Source organism: Kogia breviceps, chromosome 1, assembly GCF_026419965.1.
Source record: "Kogia breviceps isolate mKogBre1 chromosome 1, mKogBre1 haplotype 1, whole genome shotgun sequence".
Classification (NCBI taxonomy): Eukaryota; Metazoa; Chordata; class Mammalia; order Artiodactyla; family Physeteridae; genus Kogia; species Kogia breviceps.
Window position 1 is genome coordinate 23,975,936 of NC_081310.1, and position 25,424 is coordinate 24,001,359.

The 25,424-nt window shown below is 36.2% G+C and overlaps 1 protein-coding gene and 1 pseudogene across 7 annotated transcripts in view; one reads left to right on the plus strand and one right to left on the minus strand.

Moving 5' to 3' along the window:
* The window catches only part of AHCTF1 (AT-hook containing transcription factor 1), an 85,600-nt gene that overhangs the window by 19,117 nt on the left and 41,059 nt on the right, over positions 1-25,424 (plus strand). For 4 of the 7 annotated variants that reach the window (XM_067028926.1, XM_067028940.1, XM_059068648.2 and 1 more), the window contains exons 4-16: positions 790-970; positions 5,513-5,720; positions 7,594-7,710; positions 8,240-8,272; positions 9,050-9,134; positions 10,491-10,641; positions 12,206-12,338; positions 12,458-12,639; positions 13,081-13,142; positions 14,003-14,131; positions 21,467-21,557; positions 22,563-22,652; positions 24,936-25,076. In XM_067028926.1, the coding sequence (XP_066885027.1) occupies positions 790-970; positions 5,513-5,720; positions 7,594-7,710; positions 8,240-8,272; positions 9,050-9,134; positions 10,491-10,641; positions 12,206-12,338; positions 12,458-12,639; positions 13,081-13,142; positions 14,003-14,131; positions 21,467-21,557; positions 22,563-22,652; positions 24,936-25,076 (1,603 nt within the window). The remainder of the gene's footprint in view (positions 1-789; positions 971-5,512; positions 5,721-7,593; positions 7,711-8,239; positions 8,273-9,049; positions 9,135-10,490; positions 10,642-12,205; positions 12,339-12,457; positions 12,640-13,080; positions 13,143-14,002; positions 14,132-21,466; positions 21,558-22,562; positions 22,653-24,935; positions 25,077-25,424) is intronic. The other 3 variants (XM_067028932.1, XM_067028950.1, XM_067028962.1) reach the window with 1 other exon arrangement.
* On the minus strand, positions 16,924-18,321 carry LOC136793107 (polyribonucleotide nucleotidyltransferase 1, mitochondrial pseudogene; annotated as a pseudogene).

Genomic DNA, 25,424 nt, shown 5'->3' on the forward strand with positions numbered 1-25,424 from the left:
CTTAATTATCAAATATCATACCTAATTAATTTTTGTGAATTAATAAGAAACAGAAGGAAAGCTAAGTGTAAACTAAAATACAGACTATTAGGTACAGACATTTAAAATTTGACTCATGAGATGAAGAGGAAAAATACAGCTCCATAACGTAGCTACAGTATGATTTTCTTTAAGTAATTTCAGTCCTTGTTAAATGTCAGTGATCCAGTTACTGCCAAAGCTTTGTGTGAAGTCCATTATAATGTAGCCCTTTTAAAGGTTAGACCTCTTTAGGCTTTAGGGCATAAAAAGGACCTTTTTAAAAAAGTGTAACCAGTAAATTTTTCTGTAATGATTTATTTTTAGTCTTCCTTAGAGAAGAGGCTATATACTTATACAGTAGCTGGTTAAGAGTTTTAAAGTGAGAAAAATCTAGGTTTCAGTTTCATACTTAATGACTGTGTGACTTGAATAGCTCATCTATTCTAAGCCTCAGGGTGTTTCATCTTTAAACAGGGATAATTATATATAGTCTGATATCAAAGGGTTATTGTGAATTGATTAGCATAATGCCTGGAATATAGTAAAGTCTTGATAAACATCAGTTTTTATTCCAGCTGCATCATGTATTTCTTGTTATATCTGAACTTTTCATTATGTTATTCAGATTTGCAAGTATCACATGCAGATTTGTGATTCTGTATTGGAAAATGTTAACATCTGTATAACTAATAAGCTGCTTTAACCTCAAAATTTGTTGTGTTTTCTCACTTTGTATAAGAAAAGCAAATGATATATTCTGCTTTATAGGTAACAGCTATTGAACCTATAATTAATCATGGAGGAGCCAGTGCAAGTACTCAGCATTTACACCCAAGTCTGCGATGGCTTTTTGGTGTGGCAGCTGTGGTAACTGATGTTGGACAGATCCTTCTTATTGACCTGTGTTTGGATGACTTGTCATGCAATCAGAATGAAGTAGAGGCATCAGGTAATTAATTAGTCATTCTTTGCTTGAAACCAGAAATTAAGCACCTGAGTATTCTGATGCAGTGGATTGATTTTTTTTTTTTTAATAGTCAAAAAATGTTGTATAGAAACTTCTTTATGTATATTTTTTAAAAAAATTGTTTGCTCCTATTTTATTGTTTTGGGCACTATGGAGATTTTTTGCATTAGTTATTCTGTTTTATTGATGAAGTGTTTATAGACTAAAGTAGGTCTTGAAAGAGATAGGGATATGTTTCCAGATTCAAGTTATTAAGTAAATGCCAGAAGAAGGGCTGAAAGGTATAAAATCTTGATCCTTATCAGACAGTATAAAATTATCCAACTATGTAGGATCTAACAGTGTTTTTGGCATACTGTTATGTTCCTACAGTAAATCCAAGATAGAAATAAAGCAATAAATAACAGTAATTTAAAAGTCTTCCCTCACAATATAACATCCTAAAATAGAACTAAAGCTACTTAAGTGAAGAGAGATAATTTTCCCCCTTTAATACTAATGCATATGTTTATAAATCTACTCAAGTGGTTTTTTTGTTATTTATGAGACTCTTACTTGATTGGTTTATGTAGGGAGGAAAGCTAACCTAAAAACTTCTAAAAATGTGTGTATTACCAATAAAGTTTCAGGAAAGGACTATTCCTTGAGGACCCTCTTGATTTTTAAAATAGTCCTGTTGGGAATTCTGGTGGTTCAGTGGTAGAGAATCCATCTTACAATGCATGGGACTCGGGTTTGATCCCTGGTCAGGAAACTAAGATCCCACGTGCTGTGGGTCAACTAAGCCCATACCCTGTAACAACTGAGCTCAGGTGCCTCAACTAGAGAGCCTGCGTGCTCTGGAGCCTGTGTGGCACTAGAGAAGAGAAAACCTGCACGCCACAACTAGAGGGAAGCCTGTGTGCCTCAATGAAGATCCGCATGCCGCAACTAAGACCCGACACAGCCAAAGATAAATAATATAATAACTAACTAACTAACTAACTAATCTTAAAAAAATAGTCCTGTAATATTAGTGCAGATCTGTTTATTTATGGATCAGCTAAGAAATAGATACAAATAATCAGTATTTTGTCCCAATTTATAATGAGTATAACTAATAAGAACTGTTGGTATGTAATAAAACCGATTAAAACTGCAAGTTGTAAAAATTATGTTTGACCAGAAATTAACTGAAGAACCAGATTATCTGATCAAAATTTAAATCTGCAAGATATGACGTGAAAAAGTTTGATTTGGTAGAAATAATGGCCACATATGCACTTAAGGAAAAAAAAAATCTCATAGTGATGGAAACTATACCTGGAAATTTGATATGTATTAAGATATTATTGATCTTAATAAAATCCCGGGTAAAGTTTAAATGAAAAGAATTGATTAGTATAAATAACAGTAACTAAAAATGAATTTGTAGAATATTAGAAATGATTTAACTGCTCTTTGTAGAAAATTGATGAAGGAATTAGTCTTGATGGAGTTTTGTTCCAGAGTGTTTTGTAGATGATATCACTATAGGTCTAAGGCTAATTAAAATACCTGTATTCATAATTAAAACTCTTCAGATCAAAATAGTAGAGTTGAAACATGCTTTATTTCAGGAGTCAATAGTTAGTAGTTAATTCAACACAAGGGTAATTTTATAGTGAAACTCTCTGGATTGTAATCAAAGATGAGAATCTGTTTCTCAAATATGAGAATTAGGAAGCCTTTGAATTTTATAGCATACAAAAAGTTGAGGGCTTCCCTGGTGGCACAGTGGTTGAGAGTCCACATGCCAATGCAGGGGACATGGGTTCGTGCCCTGGTCCAGGAAGATCCCACATGCCACGGAGCGGCTGGGCTCGTGGACCATGGCCGCTGAGCCTGTGTGTCCAGAGCCTGTGCTCCGCAACGGGAGAGGCCACAACAGTGAGAGGCCTGCATACCGCAAAAAAAAAAAAGTTGAGTTTTGGGGTTCAATGCAAAATTAATTTTTTGTTTACAGAAGTAATTTATAATTACAGCTATTTAGACTTCACTGAAACGCACACAACGTAGAAAATGAAGTTCTAACATGATAAACATACTGTAAATACTATTCTGCAACTTTTTCAAACTTAACAGTATTTCTATATCATCTTTCCATATCAGTGCATATAGAGTCTACTTTATTCTCTTGAATAAGTTTACAGTATTCCATTTATTAACTAGTTATTTTGGCAAAATGTAATAATCACTTGCTGTTTTCTGGGGGGGGGAATCAGAAGCAGAATGGATTAGGAGGGTAATCATTCAGGTACAATGTGATAGGATTTTTTCCCCCTTCATAATAGCATTGAGGGAATCTGCTCTTGCACAACAGTTATATCAATGAATGGGCCTGAATTTTTTTTTATTTAAACATTTCAAACATCTTCAAGTAGATAGACCAGTATAAAAATTCCCACAAACCTGTTACCTAAATTCAAGTTAGTTTTCGAAATTTACCCATATGTGCATCTGTTCTCTTTTCCCTTTTCCCCTCTTCTCTCTCTCTCTTTTTTTTTAATTTTTATTTTTGGCTGCACCGTGTGGAATGCAGGATCTTAGTTCCCAGACCAGGGATCAAACCCTTGCCCCCTGCATTGGGAGCACGGAGTCTTAACCATTGGACCACCAGAGAAGTCACCCTTCTCTCTCTTTCACTCTGTACTAATCTAAAGCAAATAACGGTTATTTTACTACATAATCATGATGCCGTTTACCACTGTTAACGACATTAAATATGGACTTACATTTGACAGTTTGCGTCTCATGTCTATTTGAATTTAGAGCAGTCTTCCCTCTATCCTCTCCTTATTCATTTATTTATTTTTAGTGCCACTGACATGCTGAAGATGTTAGTTATCTGGTAAAATGCCCCACATTTTGGAATTATCCGTGTGTCTTCATGTGATGTCATTTACATTTTGTATTTTCTGCAATTATAAGTTAGCTCTGATTAGATTGATTTAACACTTGACAAGTATACTTCAGAAGTGCTGGGTATTTCATAATGTATCACAGCAGGAGGCACATGGTGTCTTGTTTCATATTCAGTGATCAGTGGGTTCATATGACGACAGCATGATCCATCAGCCTTTGTACCAGTGGTTCTCAACTGGGGGTGATTTTTTGCCCTCTAGATTTTTGGTCATATCTGGAGACATTTTTGGCCATTAATACTGGAGGGAGATGATGCTACTTGGCGTCTGGTAGTTAGAAGCCAAGGATGCTGTGAACATCCTATAAAGCACAAGACAGCCCCCACAGCAAAGAATTATCTGACCCAAGATGTCAATGGAGCCAAGGTTGAAAAACCATACTTTGGGTCTTCTCTGGTGGCGCAGTGGTTAAGAATCCGCCTACCAGTACAGGGGCATGGGTTTGAGCCCTGGTCCGGGAAGATCCCACATGCCACAGAGTAACTAAGCCCATGGGCCACAACTACTGAGCCTGTGCTCTAGGCCTGTGATCCACAACTACTGAGCCTGCATGCCACAACTACTGAAGCCCGTGTGCCTAGAACCCGTGCTCTGCAGCAAGAGAAGCCACCGCAGTGAGAAGCCCGTGCACCGCAATGAAGAATAGCCCCCACTCGCCACAACTAGAGAAAGCCTGCGCACAGCAACAAAGAGCCAACGCAGCCAAAAATAAATAAATAAAATAAATAATTTTTTTCTTTTTAAAAAAGGAAAAACATACTTTGTTTCATCCATTGAGATTGTTGCCTAGGTCTCTTGTGTCATTAGAGCTGCAAAAAAGATGATTTTAAAGTTCTGTTAATCTAAATAATTTTCTGATTAACTAGGGCTGTTTGTTCACCTTGAACTACAGTTTGTACAGAAAAGGGAGAATAAATGCTTATATTACTATTTCTTTAAGTACTAATTTTCAGAGTAAGAAGCTGGTACGCAGCTACTTTCAGTGTTTCAATTCAGTAAGGTCTCTTGTAAGTAAGGAGGGCAGGAACTCATGGGGTTTTATATATTGTACTTAATGTGTTTTATTCACTTTCATTATTGTCTTCTCATGCTCAAAAATGTTCTGTTTTTGCTAATGAAGGCACCTTCATGTAGTCTGACACATCCCGTCAGATTTTGATAGCTTCCTAGATTTCTAGCACAGGATGTGCCAGGCTCATCTTATATATTTTCTGCTTCTGACTTGGAACCAGCCATTCTCCAAGGGGAATAGTTAGGTTGTTAGTTCTAAATTTGAATAAAGAAACCATCAGCTTTATTTATGATTGTTAAGGAAATTGTTTAATTCTTTTAAAATAGTCTACTTTAGATAATATTTGATGTGTACTATGAGATTTTTGAGAAATTATACAATTAAATGTACTTTGAAAATTATAGCATTTAAAATAAAGGTGGTTATTTTATAGTTCAGTATACTTTGTTACCACTAATCTTATTTTAATTGACCCCAGTAGTTTTCAGTTGCTGCTTGAATAATGGGTGACATGCTTGCTTTTATGCTGTTTATAGTTTGTTAATCTTACTTGCCTTATTTATTTTTTAGACCTCGAAGTTATAACTGGTATCCCAGCTGAAGTACCACACATCAGAGAAAATGTGATGCGAGAGGGACGCCATTTGTGTTTTCAATTAGTAAGCCCATCAGGAACAGCTGTTTCAACCCTTAGTTATATAAACCGGACAAATCAGCTTGCTGTTGGTTTTTCTGATGGGTATCTAGCACTTTGGAATATGAAAAGCATGAAAAGAGAGTAAGTACAACTTTTTCTCTTCGATTATGTGATTATTGGTAATTTCTTTGTGAATGTAACTTGTTCTCAATTACTAATATTTAAAAATTAGCATAAATAGGAAAAGATAGGATAATGATTGAATGACTTTGTAATTTTCCATTGCATTAAATCATAACTTGGTATAATAAAGGAGTGACCTAGCACATGAATTTAGGTTGATTCAGTGTATTTAAAAGGCATTTCAGGCAATTTCCTGGTGGTCCAGTTATTAGGACTTTGTGCTTTCCCTGCCGTGGCCCGGATTTAGTCCCTGGTCCGGGAACTAAGGTCCTGCAAGCAGTGTGGCTCGGCCGGGGGAAAAAAAGGCATTGCAGTCATGTGGTGTTCAATTTGCTAGTAACTATGACTGTATTAAGATAAACTACGTATTTGTATAGTATGAATTCCTTCAGAAGTACTTTTCTACATAACCATATGTGTAAGGTAGTTTAATAGTAGTAGTTCTCAGCTGACAGAAAAACAAAAGCTTTTTTAAAAAGTTACAAAATACTGTGTTTAAAATTTGTTATGCTGTCAGAAACTTTCCCCAAGTATAATTATATTGATACTTTTTATTAATCTTTATGTTGTTAAAATTGCTGAGGAATTGACTCTTTATTGAGGGAGGTAAGGCACTATAGGTTTTAAGTCTGATCTCTGTTAAGTAGATACCTATTTGTCTCTTAAGTTGTCAATTTAATATTTGTTTCTTCTTTTTTCTTCCAAGTAATATTGTAATATTTCCTTGAGTAATTCGTCTTGCAGATGAGTCAACAAAATAGTCACCCTTCCAAACTTTCTGCTAAGTTCATCTCACCAACAAATTGGTACCTACTTGGCTGTGTTTGGTTATAAATATTTGCCAAGTTTGAAGTGAAGGAAAAAGAGAGAGGTAGAAAATAAAAAGATTCTCATCTATACCCATTTTTTACTGTTGGGTTCTTTGATGATATTAGAGTGTTACTAGCTCCTTAAGTAAACATTGACTGTCCTTGCACTTCCTCAAAGTCAGATTTTTCTGCAAAGTGCGAGTGATGAAGTGGCAATGCTATTGCCTAGTAGCTCCCTATGGGAAATCCATCTCAACTCTCTTTGTTGATACCTTTTTTTTTTTTTTTTTTTTTTTTTGTGGTACGCGGGCCTCTCACTGCTGTGGCCTCTCCCGTCGCGGAGCACAGGCTCCGGACGCGCAGGCCCAGCGGCCATGGCTCACGGGCCCAGCCGCTCCACAGCATGTGGGATCCTCCCGGACCGGGGCACGAACCCGCGCCCCCTGCATCGGCAGGCGGACTCCCAACCACTGCGCCACCAAGGAAGCCCAGTGTTGATACCTTTTTATCAACTCTTGTTTTTGCATAGCTCCCAAAGGAGTGCCTGGAGAACCTGGCTTTTACAGTGTTTTCTTTAGCACTATCATCCTTCACCGATCATGCTTTTCCAAAGGGTTTGTGAGGACTCTTCAGATTCTAACTCATTCTGTTGTCATAATGGGGAAATTGACTCTAAACCCAAGCAGCTGAAATTGAGTGTCGTGGCAGTATTTCATCTCTTTCTAGAGTACCTGTTATTGGGGAACAGTACGTCATGGCATATGTTTACACTCCTGGAAGGACTAGTTCATGCATGTGTATATGCATGTGCTTTAGTAATTTTAACCCTTCCCAGTTCTACCTGGGAGATGGGGTGCCATGCTCATTGTCTTGATGTCTTGCACCCTGTGTATTTTTGAAGATAAGAGGATTGTATGAACAGCAGTTGCTGTAACCCAGATTCTTACATGAGGCATATTCTTCCTTTTCATGAAATTATAACTTAAAAGTATGAAGTGTACTGATTTTTGTGCCTATTGTAGATACTGCACACAGTTGGAAGGTGGAAGAGTTCCTGTATATGCTGTCACTTTTCAAGAACCTGAGAATGATCCTCGTAATTGCTGTTACTTGTGGGCTGTTCAGTCTACACAAGATAGGTAAGTGATACATGTGGTTTTAAATATTTGTCAGGAATGGAGTAGCAGTTAATTTCTTTTGCAAAGCTTTGTACTGTGTTGTCTCTTTTTAGTGAAAGCGACATAAATTCAGTGAATTAGAAAGTGGTGGTTGAAATGACTTTAAAAGATCAATGATTATTTCTGCATGTGTGAGTAATTCTGAGATATCAGTAAGAAGAAATTGTGCTTGCTTGACCTGTTTAGGTGTTATTTCAGAGAGTAAGCCAATACACATGAGTAGGCAACCTCTTATTCCTTAGGCAATTTTTATGGCCTATGTTCTCTCATAAGAACATTTTTTCTCTTATAATCTCATTCCTTTTTTCTCTTTGTTGTGTATGCCTCTCTCATTTTTATGTATCTGTACTGTGTTCTCTAGTCCCTCTACTTGCCTTTTGCAGTATATTCCTAGGATTAATTCAGTTAATTTTTCCGTCTTTTATAAGCTTTAATTTTATTCCAGCTATAGCTTGTGAGAAATCTTTCCTTTCAATTTAATTTCAAACAGGTTAAGCTCGTTCATTTCCAATGCTAGGACAGTGTAAGTATTGATTTTCTCTTATTTTTCATTGGTGTTTAGTACTTTCTTTGATGATCAGTGAAACAGTTAAGTCTGTGGTATAAATGACATGTTCTTGATAACTGCTCCTAATACTTTCTCTTCCCAAGTCCGTACATGAATTGTGGTCAACTTGGGTTTTTGTGTTAGATGTCCTCGCTTTGCGGTTTTGTCTTACTTGTTAGTGAGTAAATCAATGAAGGAAGAATTGATTTGTCACTTTGTCAGTCCTGGAGGAAAATAGAAATAAAAATATAGAGACGGCTATTGGGATATTCCTCATTAAGTGAAATCCATATTTCCATCCATCTGAGTGTAATATGGGCTGGCAGCAGCTTGAGTAATGTGCCTTCTGAAGGCTCCATGTGGTGAATGAGAAGGGATGTTTATCTGAACAATTTTTTTATCCCATTTATTTTTTCTTCCAGTATTGCCTAAGTAAAGCATACCTATTGAAGAAAGGGAGAAGGAATATTGGGTAAAGAGTTATAGTCTTAGCCACATAAGATGTCACCTAAAATATGCAAGCAACATAAGCTTTAGTTAATTAGAATCAGTAAAGAATTAAATCAGTTATTATTTCAAAGGACTGCATTTTGTGAAAACAACCAAGTAAAACTAAATTCTTTACAGTGACCTCAGTTTTGTCACATGCACTCAGTATTGTATGCAGATTAAATTTATTTGGACAATAAAAGGTGCTTAATGCATTAATAAGATATTCAATATTTCTCCTTAGCTAATTTCTGTTTCTTTCAGTGAAGGGGATGTTTTGAGTTTGCATCTGCTTCAGCTGGCCTTTGGTGACAGAAAGTGTTTGGCATCAGGACAAATTTTATATGAGGTAAATGGTAATGGTAGTATGGGTTCAGAGTACCATTTTGTTCATTGTTTGCGTGTTTTAAGTCTTTGTTTTAAGATACTAAGATACTGAAATGTTATTCTTCTATTCAAGTTAATACTATATTCGTAATATAATGTAAAAAGTATTAGATTAGGGATCAGGAGACTGGTATTTTACCAGAGTAGCAATCTTAAAATCTTCGGGTGTCATTTTCCTCTAAAATGAGGGGATTAGACAAGACTCAAACTTGTGGCCTAATTGGTAGCCAGGAAAAATAACCCCACTTTTCTTGTTCTAAGATAACAAGCAGTAAGCCATGGGGTGACTTTATAGTCTTGTTGCTTGCAGTTGTAAAAGAGGGTAAATGCATCTAGCGTTTTAGATGACTATTTTTCTGGCCGAATTCTTGACAAAATAGTGGGGTGCTGCTAATAGCCATATTTGGTTAGCCATCACATTAACTTCTCTAGAACAGGCTTTCTTAACCTAGTATTTGAGGGTATGTGGTTGGGTTTTAGGGAATTTGTGAAGCCCCTGAATTATGTGTGGCATCTTTATGATCATAGTGGCCGAGTCGTCCCTCTTCCCGCCCCCACCAATCCTCCAGTTCCACATCTGTAGATTCAACCAATCTCAGATCAAAAATATGCAGGGGTGGGGGGGAGAATTCCAGAGGATTCCAAAAAGCAAAACTTGAGTTTTCCGTGCCACAGCAACTATTTATGTAGCATTCACATTGTATTAGGTGTTATAAGTAATCTAGAAATGATTTAAAGTATATGGGAGGATGTGCATAGGTTATATGCAAATATTACTCCATTTTATGTGAGGGATTTGAGCATCCACAGATTTTGGTATCCGAAGAGTGTCCTGGAACCAGTCCCCCATGGACAGAAGGGACAACTGTATGCATTTTTCTGGGGAAAAATTCATAGCTTTTGTCAGATTGTTACAGGTATAAGTGAACAAAAATTTAAGAACTACTGTTTTAGAGCAAGAACTTCAGTGAAAACACAGATGTAGGTTTGCTGGTCTAGAGTATACGTATATATAATTTTAATGCTTAGGTCCAGTTTTCCCCCATAACCAGTAGTGCATGAAGGTTCCCGTGTTCAGTAACAGCTTTAGATTTCTTGGTAATTATTTTTGAGAGACTAAATATAGTCTTTTTATTTGTGTTTTATGCTATATAAAATTTTAGAACCCTTTTCAATAATTTGTTCTCTTCATTCAGTCTTTTAACTTTTTTGTTCGCTTTGTATTGTAAGAAAACTCTTTTGGAGAACATTTAATTTTAGAATGACTTTTTCCGAGAATCCTATTAGGATATAGATTGCTGTACATTTTCTGTTTCAGGGGTTAGAGTACTGTGAAGAAAGATATACACTGGACCTCACAGGTGGCATGTTTCCTTTGAGGGGCCAGACTGGTAATACCAAACTTCTGGGATGCCAAACTGTAGAGAAATTTCGATCTCATGGTGACAGGGAGGAAGGCATGAATGAAGGTTGGTTAAAAGTACTCTTATTATATATCATGTGAATACTTGATTTAAGATTTATCTTGATTTAAGATATATGACAGGTATTGTTTTCTATAGTTCATTGGAATACTAACTGTGGAATTTATTCAGGTCTGTGTGAGATATCGGGTATGTCTTGCTCTCCAGATTGCCATGTGTAGAATTCAAGAATTGAATAGATTAAGAAAATGAGGAACCCTTGTATTTTGATCCAGCTCTCAAAACAGACATACAAAAAAAGGGTCTCTAGTTGTAACTAGTATGAATAGTCTCTGAATAGTCTCTGAATAATGTTCACCTCTGTATTTTTTGAGACGTATGCAGCAAACATGCTTTGGTTGCCTTGAAGTTTTTGTCTCCTTTCTTCTTCCTGGTAAACATCCTAGCAGAGTGAAAATTGCATAGATCTTAGAATCCAACCAACATGGATTCAAATCCCAGCTCTGTCACTAGTTGTAACCTTTCATAAATTATTTAACATTTGTGACTGAGCCTTTTGTTTCCTTACCTGTGAGTGGAATAATACATTTATACCTTCTGCAAAGGGTCGGTTGTGAGGATTGAATGTGATAATGGGATAGGTTTATTTAGTTCTGGGAATGCTCAGTGGGGCCCTGATTTTGTTTGTTCTTATTGGGATTCATTCTCATGGTTAGCTCATTCACTCCAGAGATTGCCTCTGTCCTAGTCCCCGCATCTATATTTGTGATCCATTCTTCACATCCAACTAAACATGTCAAAACAGAACTTATCAAACCCTGTATTCCCAACTCACATCTTCTTTTTTTTTTTTTTTTTTTTTTTTTTTGCGGTATGCGGGCCTCTCACTGTTGTGGCCTCTCCCGTTGCGGAGCACAGGCTCCGGACGCACAGGCTCAGCGGCCATGGCTCACGGGCTTAGTTGCTCCGCGGCATGTGGGATCTTCCCGGACCGGGGCACGAACCCGTGTCTCCTGCATCGGCAGGCGGATTCTCAACCACTGCGCCACCAGGGAAGCCCCACATCTTCTTTTTTATATTGCCTGTTAGTTGTGCCTCAGATTTTTACTTTCCTCTTTGCTTCTATTGATCGCTTAACTTCGTTCCTATCCTTCTAGGCCAGCCACCATCCAGGTACCTATCTCCCCCAACCTCACCCGTTACCATATAGCTGGATCAATCCTTCTCAACTAGAATTCTTCTAAAGAATTAAGCCCTAAAGCCTAAAGGCATCCATTTTAAGTATTGATATTCTCTGGTAGCAGTGACATATTCATGGGAGAATTTTCATTTAAATCGTTTTCTACTTTTCTACCTACAATACCTCAAAGTTGCCAAAGAGTACTTTTTAATAAGGTCTTCTTGAAATAGAAAAACAGTCAACATACAAGTGAATGAATCTCTTCTTATAGAATAAATGATAGAAATGTGTCTTGACACATTTGACACAATCAAATCAAATATGAATTAAGCCTCTTAATTTATGAGAAAGTCTTGCTCTAATTTTATTTGGGAGATTTGTTTTGAGATTATTTATTCTATTTTTAAAAATTATCTTCTTTTCTTTTAGCTCTGTCCCCTGACACCAGTGTTTCAGTCTTTACCTGGCAGGTGAATATATATGGACAGGGAAAGCCTTCTATATATTTGGGGCTTTTCGACATAAATCGTTGGTATCATGCACAAATGCCAGATTCGTTAAGGTATGATTTTTCTTTCTCTCTCTATGTATATGTGTATGTATTTATTTATATATACATATATAGGAATTTTTATGTGTAGCAGTTCATTGACTTAATAATTGTGTAAAATTTTCTTTTAGATCAGGAGAATATCTACATAATTGCTCTTATTTTGCATTGTGGTCACTGGATTCTGTTGTAAGTAGGACTTCTTCACATTATATCTTGGATATATTAGTACATGAGAGAAGTTTAAGTCGAGGAGTTCCTCCTTCATATCCACCTCCTGAGCAGTTTTTTAACCCAAGTACTTACAACTTTGGTATGTATTTCTTTAACATTACCTTTAGAGAAAAATAACATGCAAGAGTATGTGTTTGTATTTGTGTTGTGTGTATGTGTGTGTGTGGCATATTGTTCATTTCTCATTGTTATTAGTTAATATGTGGATAAGTTAGGAAGTTAACTGGATATATACACACAGGAAGTTTAGTGTTTATATGTTTTATAGAGAAATTATCACTATTTTGAATTTGCTAGAAAAGATATTAACTATTTCACATTAAGTGCACTTGTGATAAGGTTTGGTATCTTGTTAGGATAGAAATACGTGGACAAATTACTTTAAAATTTATTGTATGTAGTAATTCCATACCTTGCCTAAGAATCTGTTATTAGGATAAATTTTACTGTATAAATACCATCCCAAATATAATATGTAAATGGATTTCTTTTTAATCTTTTTTTAAATTTTATTTTTTAGATGCCACCTGTTTGTTAAACTCAGGAGTTGTTCATATAACTTGTAGTGGTTTTCAGAAGGAGGTAGGTAACAAATAACAGTTTGGACAGAGTGTTTCTTCTTGAACTGAAGTCAGATCATGGATTTAAACTTTACTTAGTGTTATTTATATAAACGGTTGTTTCATCTTAAAAGGTAGCTTCTGCTAGGTTTATGAGATTAGCAGCTAGTAGCATCAGTTACTGATGGCAGCCTTCTAGGTTCTAAGGTATTGGGATGTTTTTAGCAGCTTTATATGGATGTTAGCTCCTGAACCCCAGGCAAAAGTAAATCAGTGCTTTACTGCATCCCTTTTTATCCATCCTCTTAATTCTCTTCCTTCTCAGAAAGCTTATGTAAAGCTTTGCATTACATGAAGTAATGCAAAGAAGGTACCTAGCACAGTGGCACAGTGACTGGCCCAGAGTGGATTATGACTGTATGTTGAAAATACTTTTCCAGGAAAACACAAAGTGGCAGACCCTTTAAATGATAATCATCTAGATGTGGATGAATGCCGTATTTATACTTCATATCAGATCTCTTTCACACTAGACCAAGAGGAATAAACTGCAAGATTTTTCTTTTGTATATTAAGTTTGTTAAGATCTGTTACCAAGTCTGTCAACTTTACAGAAGGTAACAGGGTTACCTTACATATAAATAACTTAAAATACTTTTATCAGTAGTATTATTTGTAACTAGCAAGCATTGGTTACCTCAAGAACCTATAAGCACTTTTCCTTGCAAGAAGTACAGAAATGTAGTCTTCCACAATTTTCATTCAGTGCCTTTTAGTTTTATTCAAAATGTTAAGTGTAAAGTAGGGTGATGAGTTTATTAGTTATTTTTAATTTTGATTATTTGAATTGAATAGTGACTGATATTAATCAATCTATTGTAGACTTTGACTTTTTTAAAGAAATCAGGACCATCTCTCAATGAAGTCATTCCTGATAGTTACAATCGATGTCTTGTGGCTGGCCTTCTCTCACCAAGACTTATTGATATTCAACCTTCCAGTTTAAGTCAGGTGAGAGATTTTTAACTCTTGTTTCTTTTGGATCACATGTTATTAGCTTTCTATTATAACAAAAATCTATTAGATAATTTCTAAAAAAGTAGATTAAGTAGAATAATGCCAACTCTGCAAGTCAGTAGTGGTGGTTCTTGGGTTTGGCTTGACATTCATACCTGCAGGACCCAATAGGCCTAACTTGCCACCAGGTCTATAGGCTAGGAAACACATCATGGCTGCATCAGTCATGTCATGACTAGAAATCATTGTAACAGTCGAGGGCCCATTTTCTAGCCCCCAGAGAGAACAGCATAGGTGCAAGAGAATGAGACCACATGAGTGGAAACCATCTTGACTTAGGTGAATCTCACAGTCTATAGCCACAAATTAGGGTTTCCAACATCAGCTTCCCTGGGAACTTGTTAGAAATGCAAGTTCTTGGTTCCTGCCCTAGAGCTACTGAATCAGAAACTCCAAGAGTAGAGCCCAGCAGTCCATATTTTAATAAGCCCTTGAGGTGATTTGTGATGGTTTGAGAACCACTGCTCTATAGAAACAAGTGTCTTGTGAAAGCCTCTTAGTGAAGATTCCAAGTTCCTGCACAACACAAGACAGACTTAGTCATGGAAGCCAAAATCTTAATTTCCTAATGGATGTATAAATACAAATATTGTAAAATCCACTCACAGTTTTTATAGTCCCAATACATTTTACCAGTCAGATGACATTCTTAAACAGTGTTGCCTGGTGACAACTTATAATTCACATTTATTTTAACTTGATGTTTGCTAGTAAAATGTGCTTAAAGAAAGTAAACCAATCCCAGGTCGTTTTCCTGTGGAGAAGGAGAAAATGTTTATTAACTTTTTTTTACCCTCAAGTAGTATTGGAATTAAGTTATTTAAATAATTGCAGGTATGTAACATAATGAATTGTTAGGGAAAGAGCTTTTTAAATATCAGACAAAATGTAAATATTGCTGCTGGCGATTTAACACCTGCAGTTGGAATTTAATGCCTAATTTCATAGAAATAAGAGAAATATTCAATACACTATCATCAGGAGATTTTTTTTTCCTTTCTCTCCCCCCTCTCCTTTTATATTACTGTACTGAGCAAATATTCACTGAGCAGTCATGTACAGTCATCCCTCTGTATCCACGAGGAATTGGTTCCTGGACCCCCACAGATACCAGATTTCAAGGATACTCTAGTACCTTATGTAAAATGGCATAGTATATGCATGTAACCTATGCACACCCACCCAAGTACTGTAAATCATCTCTAGATTAAAGTACTTAATACAGTGTACATGCTATATAAGTAGTTGCTGGCACATGACAAATTCAAGTTTTGTTTTTTTGAACTTTCTGGAATTTTTTTCCCCTGAATGTTTTCTGTCTGCAGTTGGTTGAATCGTGGATGAGGAACTGACTGTGGATATCTACATAAACATTTTCTTCTTACATAACTTTTGCTTTTTCCTGGAGTTTCCAGATGGCCTTAAAAAACCAAAAACCCTTGCCTAGCCTGTCATTCACACAACCTTAATTTTTTCTTTTCAGTTTGTTTTTGCTCTTTGTAGAACCCCATTAGACAAATATTGACTGTCTGAGTTGATCTTAGGTTAGCTTATCTTTGCTTTCCAAAAGTTTGTCTCATTTGCCTCTGATTTTATTTTCTGGGAGATTTCTTCATCTTCCTTTCTTTTAGATTTAAAAAATTTAGCCCCAATTTAAAATTTCTGTGAGCTCTTTTTTAAAAAAATTAATTAATTAATTAATTTGTTTATTTATTTATTTATCTTTGGCTGTGTTGGGTCTTCGTTTCTGTGCATGGGCATTCTCTAGTTGCGGCGAGCAGGGGCCATTCTTCATCGCGGTGCGCGGGCCTCTCACTGTCATGGCCTCTCTTGTTGCGGAGCACAAGCTGCAGATGTGCAGGCTCAGTAGTTGTGGCTCACGGGCCTAGTTGCTCCGCGGCATGTGGGATCTTCCCAGACCAGGGCTCGAACACATGTCCTCTGCATTGGCAGGCAGATCCTCAACCACTGCACCACCAGGGAAGCCCAGCTCTTACTCTTTGATCATCCTTTTTTCATAGTATTCTGTTCTATTTTATGGATGAAATATCTTCTCCTAGCTATGTATGTTTCAGGTTTTATTTAGTTCCATGTATTATCTCTATTTTCTCTGGAGTTATTTTTATTATTGTAGTCTTTCTGATCTGGTGGCTATCCTTAAATGTTTGGTGGTTCTTAGTTATCTTTTCATATGTTAAGTGAGTCAGTAACAGATTATAAACTGTCTTTTGTGTGTTTTGTGTGGATAGAGTTCATCCAGAGGTATCTTTTACTTTAGGATGATAGATTGGATGTGCACCATTTTAGTTGAGAAACGCAGATTTTTTTTCTGGGCCTATTCAGTGTCTCCAGAGATCTATCAGGCTGGCTCCACAGTTCTTTGCTGCAGGGTAACAGAAGGGTGGGGACTGTCTGTTCTATATACTAAATTTGAACCCGTTGCCTGTATTCAGTCCCATGGTTGATCACTCTTTCACCCACTTTCCTCTGTACCTGGATTCTCCAAGAACTTAACCTGATAGGATTCTGAGAGCCAAATTGGCTCTATTCTCATCTATAGTTCCCCTCTGTGGGGACTCTAGGATGTGGTTTCCTTCACACTGCTAAGTCAGTCACCTTTCCTCTGCTTAGTACTGCTTTTCAAAAATTTTACTGAGCCGTCTTATCCCATGATGCCTTCCCTTCTCTTTTCTTTGTCCTTGTTGATTTATACCTTTTTTGACTCTTTACCATCGTTTTAGTGAGACCCAGTGATGATGTAGGGGTAGGAGATAAAGGCTGTGGTGTGATGTTCCATTTTTAGCCACAGTAACAAGAATTTTTTTTTTAAAGACAAACCTATTTGGAGACTGGAGCACTTTATGAGGAAGCCTCATTCTTCCATCAGCCGGATCACATCCAAAATATTTCATCTGAATTTCTTGGCCAACTCTAATCCTAAAGCAGTGGGATATTTAATCTTCCGTTGATCATGTTGTATGTTACGAAGTAGTACTGTAGTCACATTTGGATATAGTTTAACCATTACTCCAATGTCTCTGATTTCAATTATTGTGGCGGTGTACACTGCTCCAATTTCTAACTACTGCTCTTGATCATCTTCGCAGATTTTGGTAATAAAGTCTCTTGCTTCATGCATAGCACTGGATGTTGGTACAAATACAGAAAATGTTTCTTCATCCACCTAATAGTTAATCCTGTTTCAGCCTGAAGTTATTTTTAATTGATATCCACCTGGTCCAACAAATTTTGCTCAATTTAGTAATGGAACCTGAACAGTTTCTACAACAGGTCCACTTTCTTTTCTAGATGCTTGAGGTTTTGAAATAGTTTTGTTCATAATCTTCTTTTGTTCATTGCGAGTAGTATGATCTTTTTAGCCCATCTATTTGGTGCATGTTCTAGAAGAATTGTTAATATGTTGTGCAGAAGAAATCTGTTCTGTCTAATGGTCCCTGGATAATCTATGGGCTGTGCATTTGCATTTAAGCTAGTGGGCTTCCATTCCCCTCCCCTCCAAGAAAACAACAAAATTGAAAACACAAGATTCAAAATGGCTTTATGCAGCTTTGAATTAGATTTATTAAAAGACCTCAGGTAAATTGTGCCCTGGTGGCCCTGCTCATAGGGCCCTTTGGTCAGAAAATGAAACTGACTATCCTTCCCTGGTAAAGGCTCCAAATTAGTATTGTGTGGAAACTGTTCATCATCCTTAAGAGTTGGGCACTTTAAGTGCTCTATTTAATTTTTTTACTTTAGGGAATTAATACTGATTCCTCCCCACCCCCACTGCCATTATACATTATCAAGTTTAGTTAAAGCAATGATATCTAAGGTTGTTTTTTTTTTTTTTTTTTTTTGTGTGTGTGTGTGTTATGCGGGCCTCTCACCGTCGTGGCCTCTCCCGCTGCGGAGCACAGGCTCCGGACGCTCAGGCTCAGAGGCCATGGCTCACGGGCCCAGCTGCTCTGCCACATGTGGGATCTTCCCAGACCGGGACACGAACCCGTGTCCCCTGCATCGGCAGACGGACTCTCAACCACTGTGCCACCAGGGAAGCCCGATATCTAAGTTTTAAAAAGAAAAGTGAAACTAGAAAAAAAAATTACCTGTAGTTCAACCATGTTAATGAAACAGCATTTACTGTTTTCTGTGATTATTATTATTATTATTATTTTTTTTTTGTGTGGTACGCGGGCCTCTCCCGTTGCGGACCACAGGCTCCGGATGCGCAGGCTCAGCGGCCATGGCTCACGGGCCCAGCCGCTCCGCGGCATGTGGGATCTTCCCAGACCGGGGCATGAACCCGTGTCCCCTGCATCGGCAGGCGGACTCTCAACCACTGCGCCACCAGGGAAGCCCTCTGTGATTATTTTGAATCTGTTAATCCAACCCTCGTTGTTTTTTTCCACTTATATAAATAATACATGAATAATTTGCATTCAGAAAATTGATTAAAGTATATGGAAGTATGCAAATATTGGCATTTTGTTGACTTTTTTAATGTATCTTCTTTAAAACTTTATTCCTAGAATAGACCAAATTGAGCTGAATTGGTTAGTGATGCGTACACAGAGGTAAAACAAAAAGAAAAGCAAGAAAGTGATTCCTAGGGCTTCCCTGGTGGCGCAGTGGTTAAGAATCCGCCTGCCAATGCAGGGGACACGGGTTTGAGCCCTGGTCCGGGAAGATCCCACATGCCACCGAGCGACTAAGCCTGTGTGCCGCAACTACTGAGGCTGCACTCTAGAGCCCAAGTGCCACAACTGCTGAAGCCCACCTGCCTAGAGCCCATGTTCTGCAACAAGAGAAGCCACCGTGATGAGAAGCCCGTGCACTGCAGTGAAGAGTAGCCCCCGCTCGCCACAACTAGAGAATGCCTGTGCACGCAGCAACGAAGACCCAGCACAGCTTAAAAAAAAAAAAAAAAAAAAAAAAGTGATTCCTACAAAAGGCTGGAGAGTGGTTGGTTACCATGGGGGATGGGAGGAGTGAGTGGGATTTGCTTTTGATCAGGTAGGAGGAGACAGGGCTTCTGGGAAGTATTCTCAATCTAGACTTGGGCCATAGTTTCATCAGTGTCCACTTGGTAATTATTTGTTAGTTGTATGTATGGTATATGGACTTTTTGATATGTGTACTTTCCTGTATCTCTTTATCCCTCCATATACATGAAAAGGATGATATCATATATGTAATTTCATATATTATTGTCAGGATTTGTTCTTCTTTTGATTACATATTTGTAGGTTTTACCTTTTCTCTTATTGGGTTGTCTTTATAGAAATTCTTTATTAAAATATGTAGGTATTTATCCTGTCGTAAATCTTACAGATTTTTCCCCCATCATTTGCTCTTCACTGTTTTATAGTATCTCTTACCACATTCAAAATAATGTTTTTAGAGTCAAATGCATTTTATAGCTCTGGCTTAAAAAAATTTTCCTAACACCTAAATGTTTCCTTAACATTTAAGGTTATAATTCATTTTTGTGTGTCATATAAGGTAATAAAGGTACATTTTTCTTTTTGCCAGATGATTAGTCCAGCTGTGCTATATCATTTGTGAAACAGGACCCATAATATCCTTTTATCATTCTACTGAAATACCACCTTTATCTGATATTATATGTCCATATCTACTGGGTTCTATTTCCAGGTTTTTATCTTGTTTCATAAGTTTAGTTACCTATTTCTATACCATTTTAATAATAATGCTTTGATATTTGGTAATGCCATCTCTTTTTAATCTATAATTTTTGGAAGTTCATAGGCAGTTCTTTTTTATTAATTATAAGATGGTTTTATCCAGTGTTCCTGTTGGAATTCTTTTGGGAATTTTATCATATTCACATGTTAATTTGGGGGAGAATTGGCATTTTTATAATCATCTAGGTATAAATAGTATATATCTTTCCAATTATTTAGAAACCCTATATAATCTATCAGTACATCTCTCAGTAAGAGTTTATGATTATTTTCTAGTGGGTTTCTTTCTATTTTTATCCCTAAGTGTTTTTTAGTATTTTTATGAGTAGACCATTTTCCCTATATTCATTTCTAGATGGAGTTGATTTTTGTATATTCATTTGGTATCTACTTAACTAAATTAGAATTTCTTAGATTTTCAAGGTGTGCAATCAGCAGCAAATATAGGCTTTTTGCGCCCCCCCCATTTTTGTTTATTTATTTTCTCATGGCATTTGGTAGAACCCCGACAAACCATAGAAAAATAATTGTACTAGCAGACATCCTTGTTTTGTCGCTGATTTTAATGTAAATTGTTCCGATGAATCTCCATTTAGAATCATGCTGCTTTTAGTTTTGGGGAATCTTTATCATACTGTAGCTCCCTCTTCCTGTTTAACTTATTTATTTGTTCATATGATTCCTTTTTTAAAAAGTCTTTGCTGCTGTAGTGAATGAAATTCATAGATTCTTAAATGAGATGTATAATGCTTTTTTAAAAAACAGTGTTGTTGAGATTTAATTCATATACCATTCAGTTCAGTGGTTTTTAGTGTATTTATGGAGTTGTACAACTATCACAACATTAAATTTTAGAGCATTTTTATCACCTTTCCCCAAACCCCATACCCATTAGCACTCAATTCCTTTTCCTCCCTTCTCTCTCCTAGCCTTTGGTAACTACTAATCTACTCTCTGTCTATAGATTTACTTGTACTAGACATTTCATACAAATGGAACCAAATAATATATGGCCTTTTGTGACTGACTTCTTTGACTTGGCACAGTGTTTTTCAAGGTTCATCCATTTTGGAGCATGTGTCAGTACTTCATCCTATTTTCTGGCTGTGTAATATTCCACTGTATGATATACTACATTTTATTTATCCATTCTTCAGTTGAAGGGCATTTTGGTTATTCTCATTTTTGGCTGTTATGAATAATGCTGCTTCATATACACTTTTTTTGTGGACATGTGTTTTTATATCTCTTGCGTGTGTACCTAGGTGTGGAATTGCTGGGTCATTTGGTAACTCTATGTTTAAGATTTTGAGGAACTACCAGACCAAAGTGGCTGTCCCATTTTACATTCCTACCAGCAGTGTATGAGGATTTTCTGCACCATCACCAATGCTTGTTACCTTGTGTATAGCCATCCTAGTGAATCATAATGATATTTAATCCTTTTAAAATTTGTGTTCTGAACTAGAACTTGCTGCCTCTGTCTCTGATCACATATCCTTTCTTTTCTTTCTTTCTTTCTTTCTTTTTTTTTTTTTTTTTTTTAAAACACATGGTTTAGGAAGAACAGTTAGAAGCTATATTGTCAGCAGCAATCCAGACAAGTTCTCTGGGACTTTTGACTGGATGTATCAAAAGGTGGATAACAGAAGGTAAGATTATGATTTTTAACAGTTAAAAACTACTTTCGTATTTTTAAAACTGTCAATTCACTGTTTTGCAGGGGGTTAAATTAAACTTTATTTTGAGATAATTGTGGGTTCACGTGCAGTTGTAAGACATTTACAGTGTACCCTTACCCCCATGAATGATAAGATCTGGCAAATCTCTAATATATCACACCCAGGACCTCTCTTGTTGCCCTTTCATAGCCATGCCTACTACCCCTGGCCGCCACCCCATTCCTAATGCCTGGCACCCATTTATTGTCTATTTCTATAATTCTATCATTTCAAAAATGTTCATAAATGGAATCCTACAGTACATAACCTTTTAGGATTGGCTCTTTTTCACTCAGAAATTTTCTGGGGATTCATTCAAGTTGTGTGTATTACTCTCTTTATAAACACATATTTCACACACACACGTTTTTGTTCTGACCATTTGAGAATAAGTTGAAGGCATCATGCTTCTTTACTGAAATACTTCAATATATTCCTTCAAAGAACAAGGATATTCACTTATAATAATCTGTAGACCTTATTGGAATCTCACTAATTGCCCTAATGTCCTTTGTAACATTTTTAGGGAGGGGGAATTCAGAATCCAATCCAGAATGTATTTTGTATTTAGTGTTCAGGTCTTTTTAACTCTCTTAATCTTGTATAATTCTTAAGCCATTGTCTTTGAAGAAATTTACATTTTTAAAGAATATGGGCAGTTATTATTTTGTAGCCTGCCTATCAGTTTGTGTTTGTTGATCTTTCCTCATGATTAGATTCACGTTTTAGTTTTACAGCAGTGTTACATAAATTGATGTGCTCCCTGAAGTGATACCCTGAAGGTACATGTTACCAGTTTGTCTCCATTAATGTTGATGTTAAGGTCGCTCACTTGGTTAGGGTGGTTTCTGTCAGGTTTCTCCACTGAAAAGTTTCAATTTTTTTTTTGTAATTAATAATCATTCTCTATTTTTCCCTTTCATATTTACAAATAAGAACAACCAAATTCTGCTGCTAATTTGCGCTTTGTTCTTGAATGGACATGGAATAAAGCGGTTCTCACAAAAGAGGAATTTGACAGACTATGTAAGTAGTATATTAAAAAACTAACCTTGGTTTATGTTTTGAGTATATAACAATAATAATTTTTAATCATTTTGAAGTTGCAAACTCTTTAAAGAAGTCCCAGAAGGAAACTATTTCTTTTTACATTAGCGTGACAAGATTTTTCAACAGATCGTTTTTTTTGTTGTTTATTTTTTTATTTTTTAAATGAGCATGTATTAGCTTTAATAAAACAATAAAAATATCCCACATTGAAAAATGTCAATTTCATATTATTTATTCATGTAATCCTTTGCAATCATCATGAATAATTTGAGATGGACTCTCCTTAAATTCAACAGATCATTTAAATTGGCAGCATGTTAGGTATGTCCACAATAGCAAGTTTCAGAATTATAGCTTAATTATCTTTTGATCTTAGGCATTTAATTTATAAAATATGCTAATGAGTAAAGAGAATATGCCAGTTAACTTCTGAGTTTTATTCATTTTCCATTTAAAATATTTATGAAGCTAAATAGCAGGGCAAAAACTCAGTCACGTGTCTTCTACTAACAGATGTCATTAGTCATTATCTAGTCTTGTTTATTAGTGAATTGTACATTTTGAGTTTTCTTGTATTCTGTGAATATTAAAGACCCATTATGCCCAACTAGTGCAAAAGTAATGTTAAAGGTAATATATGATTGCCCTGTACATGAAAGTAAAATTTAAGTTTATTTAGAATTATATATGTATTTGTTATTAGTATTATTGTCATGATGAATGAACAAATTGGACTTATTTAAAAAGTTATTCTTAGTAGAGGATTTTTAAACCAACAAAATTTGATAGGAGTACATGGGGTCTATAGTATTTTTAGGGTATACTTAAATGAAATTGTAAACATGAAATAAGTAATTTTAAATACTTCAGTAATCATTGTACATTTGAAGTGTGGAACACCTGATAATTCAGAATCAGGGTTAAAAAATATTTTTTTGAGAGGAAAATGTTTTCAGGGCTGATTATGTAAGTTATGTAAAAAAAATTCAACTTGGGGATTCCCTGGTGGTCCAGTGGTTAGGACTCAGTGCTTTCACTGTGGGGGCCTGAGTTTGATCCCTGGGCAGGGAACTAATCAAGCCATGTGGCGTGGCCAAAAAAAAAAAAATTCAACTCAATTCATAAATTGTATGCTTTTACTATGCTTTGAACATAATGTGGTGTTTCAGGGTTGAACTTGGTAACTCAGCCATTACTATTACTGCTTTGAGCTTTATTACTGGTTAATTTTTTTTTTTAACTAAGAATAATTAAAATACAAAGCATAATTAAATGTACTGGAAGTAAAGCAAATGATTTGAGGAAGTATTCAGAATTAAGGTATTTGTTTTCTGGTCAAATCACACATAATTATTAATGTAATTAAATCTTATCTAAAACGATGTAATCAATAGCTGCTAAAATAGCTTCTCCCAAAAGTACATTTGTAAACTCAACCTTGAGTTTGAAATGAGAGGACAACCGAGTCTACAGTGCATTCATTGTAGGAAGCATACAATTATATTGTAATAGGTCTCTATCTGACTCTTAATTTCATTGTCTCACTTCTGAAGACTGGAGGTGAAAGAAAGAGTTCTTATCAAATAATAATCACAAAACAGCATAGTACATAAAAGATCGGATATAAAAGATTTATTTGAAGGAGAAGCATTTAATGAATATAACTGATTTCTAGTGAATCTGAAGTTGAATCTATATCACTTTCCTCTGTGCTCATCTATTGCTTACCTCATTCTACATTTTTATTTTATTATTATTATTATTTTTGGCTGCATTGGGTCTTCGTCGCTGCGTGCGGGCTTTCTCTAGTTGCGGCGAGTGGGGGCTACTCTTTGTTGCGGTGTGCGGGCTTCTCATTGCGGTGGCTTCTTTTGTGGAGCACGGGCTCTAGGCGTGCGGGCTTCAGTAGTTGTGGCTTGCGGGCTTTACAGCGCAGGCTCAGTTGTGGCACACAGGCTTAGTTGCTCCGCGGCATGTGGGATCTTCCCGGACCAGGGCTCAAACCCTTGTGCCCTGCATTGGCAGGCGGATTCTTAACCACTGCGCCACCAGGGAAGTCTCATTCTACATTTTTAAAAAATAAAAATTTGTATCTGCCCTTCTAGATTCCTTGAGGGTATTTGTCATTTGAAGCTGTCTTTGTAGATCTCGTATAAAATAATTCTCTGGTTAATAGGAATTTGATGTGTTTTGCATTTGTGACTTTAGTTAATTCAGATGTACTGTGTCAAAACTAATCTTACATTTTATCCTTGAAAGGTGCGCCATTATTTGATGGTTCGTGTCGTTTCATCGATCCACAAACTATACAGTCTCTCCAGCAGTGCCATTTACTTCTTAGCAACCTTAATATAGTCTTAAGCTGTTTTGCAGCTGAGGCCCAAGAGATCACCGAGAGAGGTGTGCTCTTTGTCTTATATAAATGAATGTTTCATTGACTTTTACTTCTTGACTTAGAGAAAGAATACATTTCCTATGTGTTAGATGGATTACTGGGCAAACAGGCCATCATTTCTCAAATGCTGGAATTTTTTTTTTTTTTAATGAAAAGCTACAGAATGTTATTAGATGTGCCATGAGCTGATGATTAAATGAGGTTGGGAAATTTGGGGATTAAGGATTGTTAAGATAGTGTACTAATGGTAGAATTTCAGATTTTTAAATTATATGTAAGTTTTTTTCATAGAGTTGGTCATTGTAATTTTTCTCCTCTGTTTTGCCATTTAAACAAAACAGCCAGTTTCATCT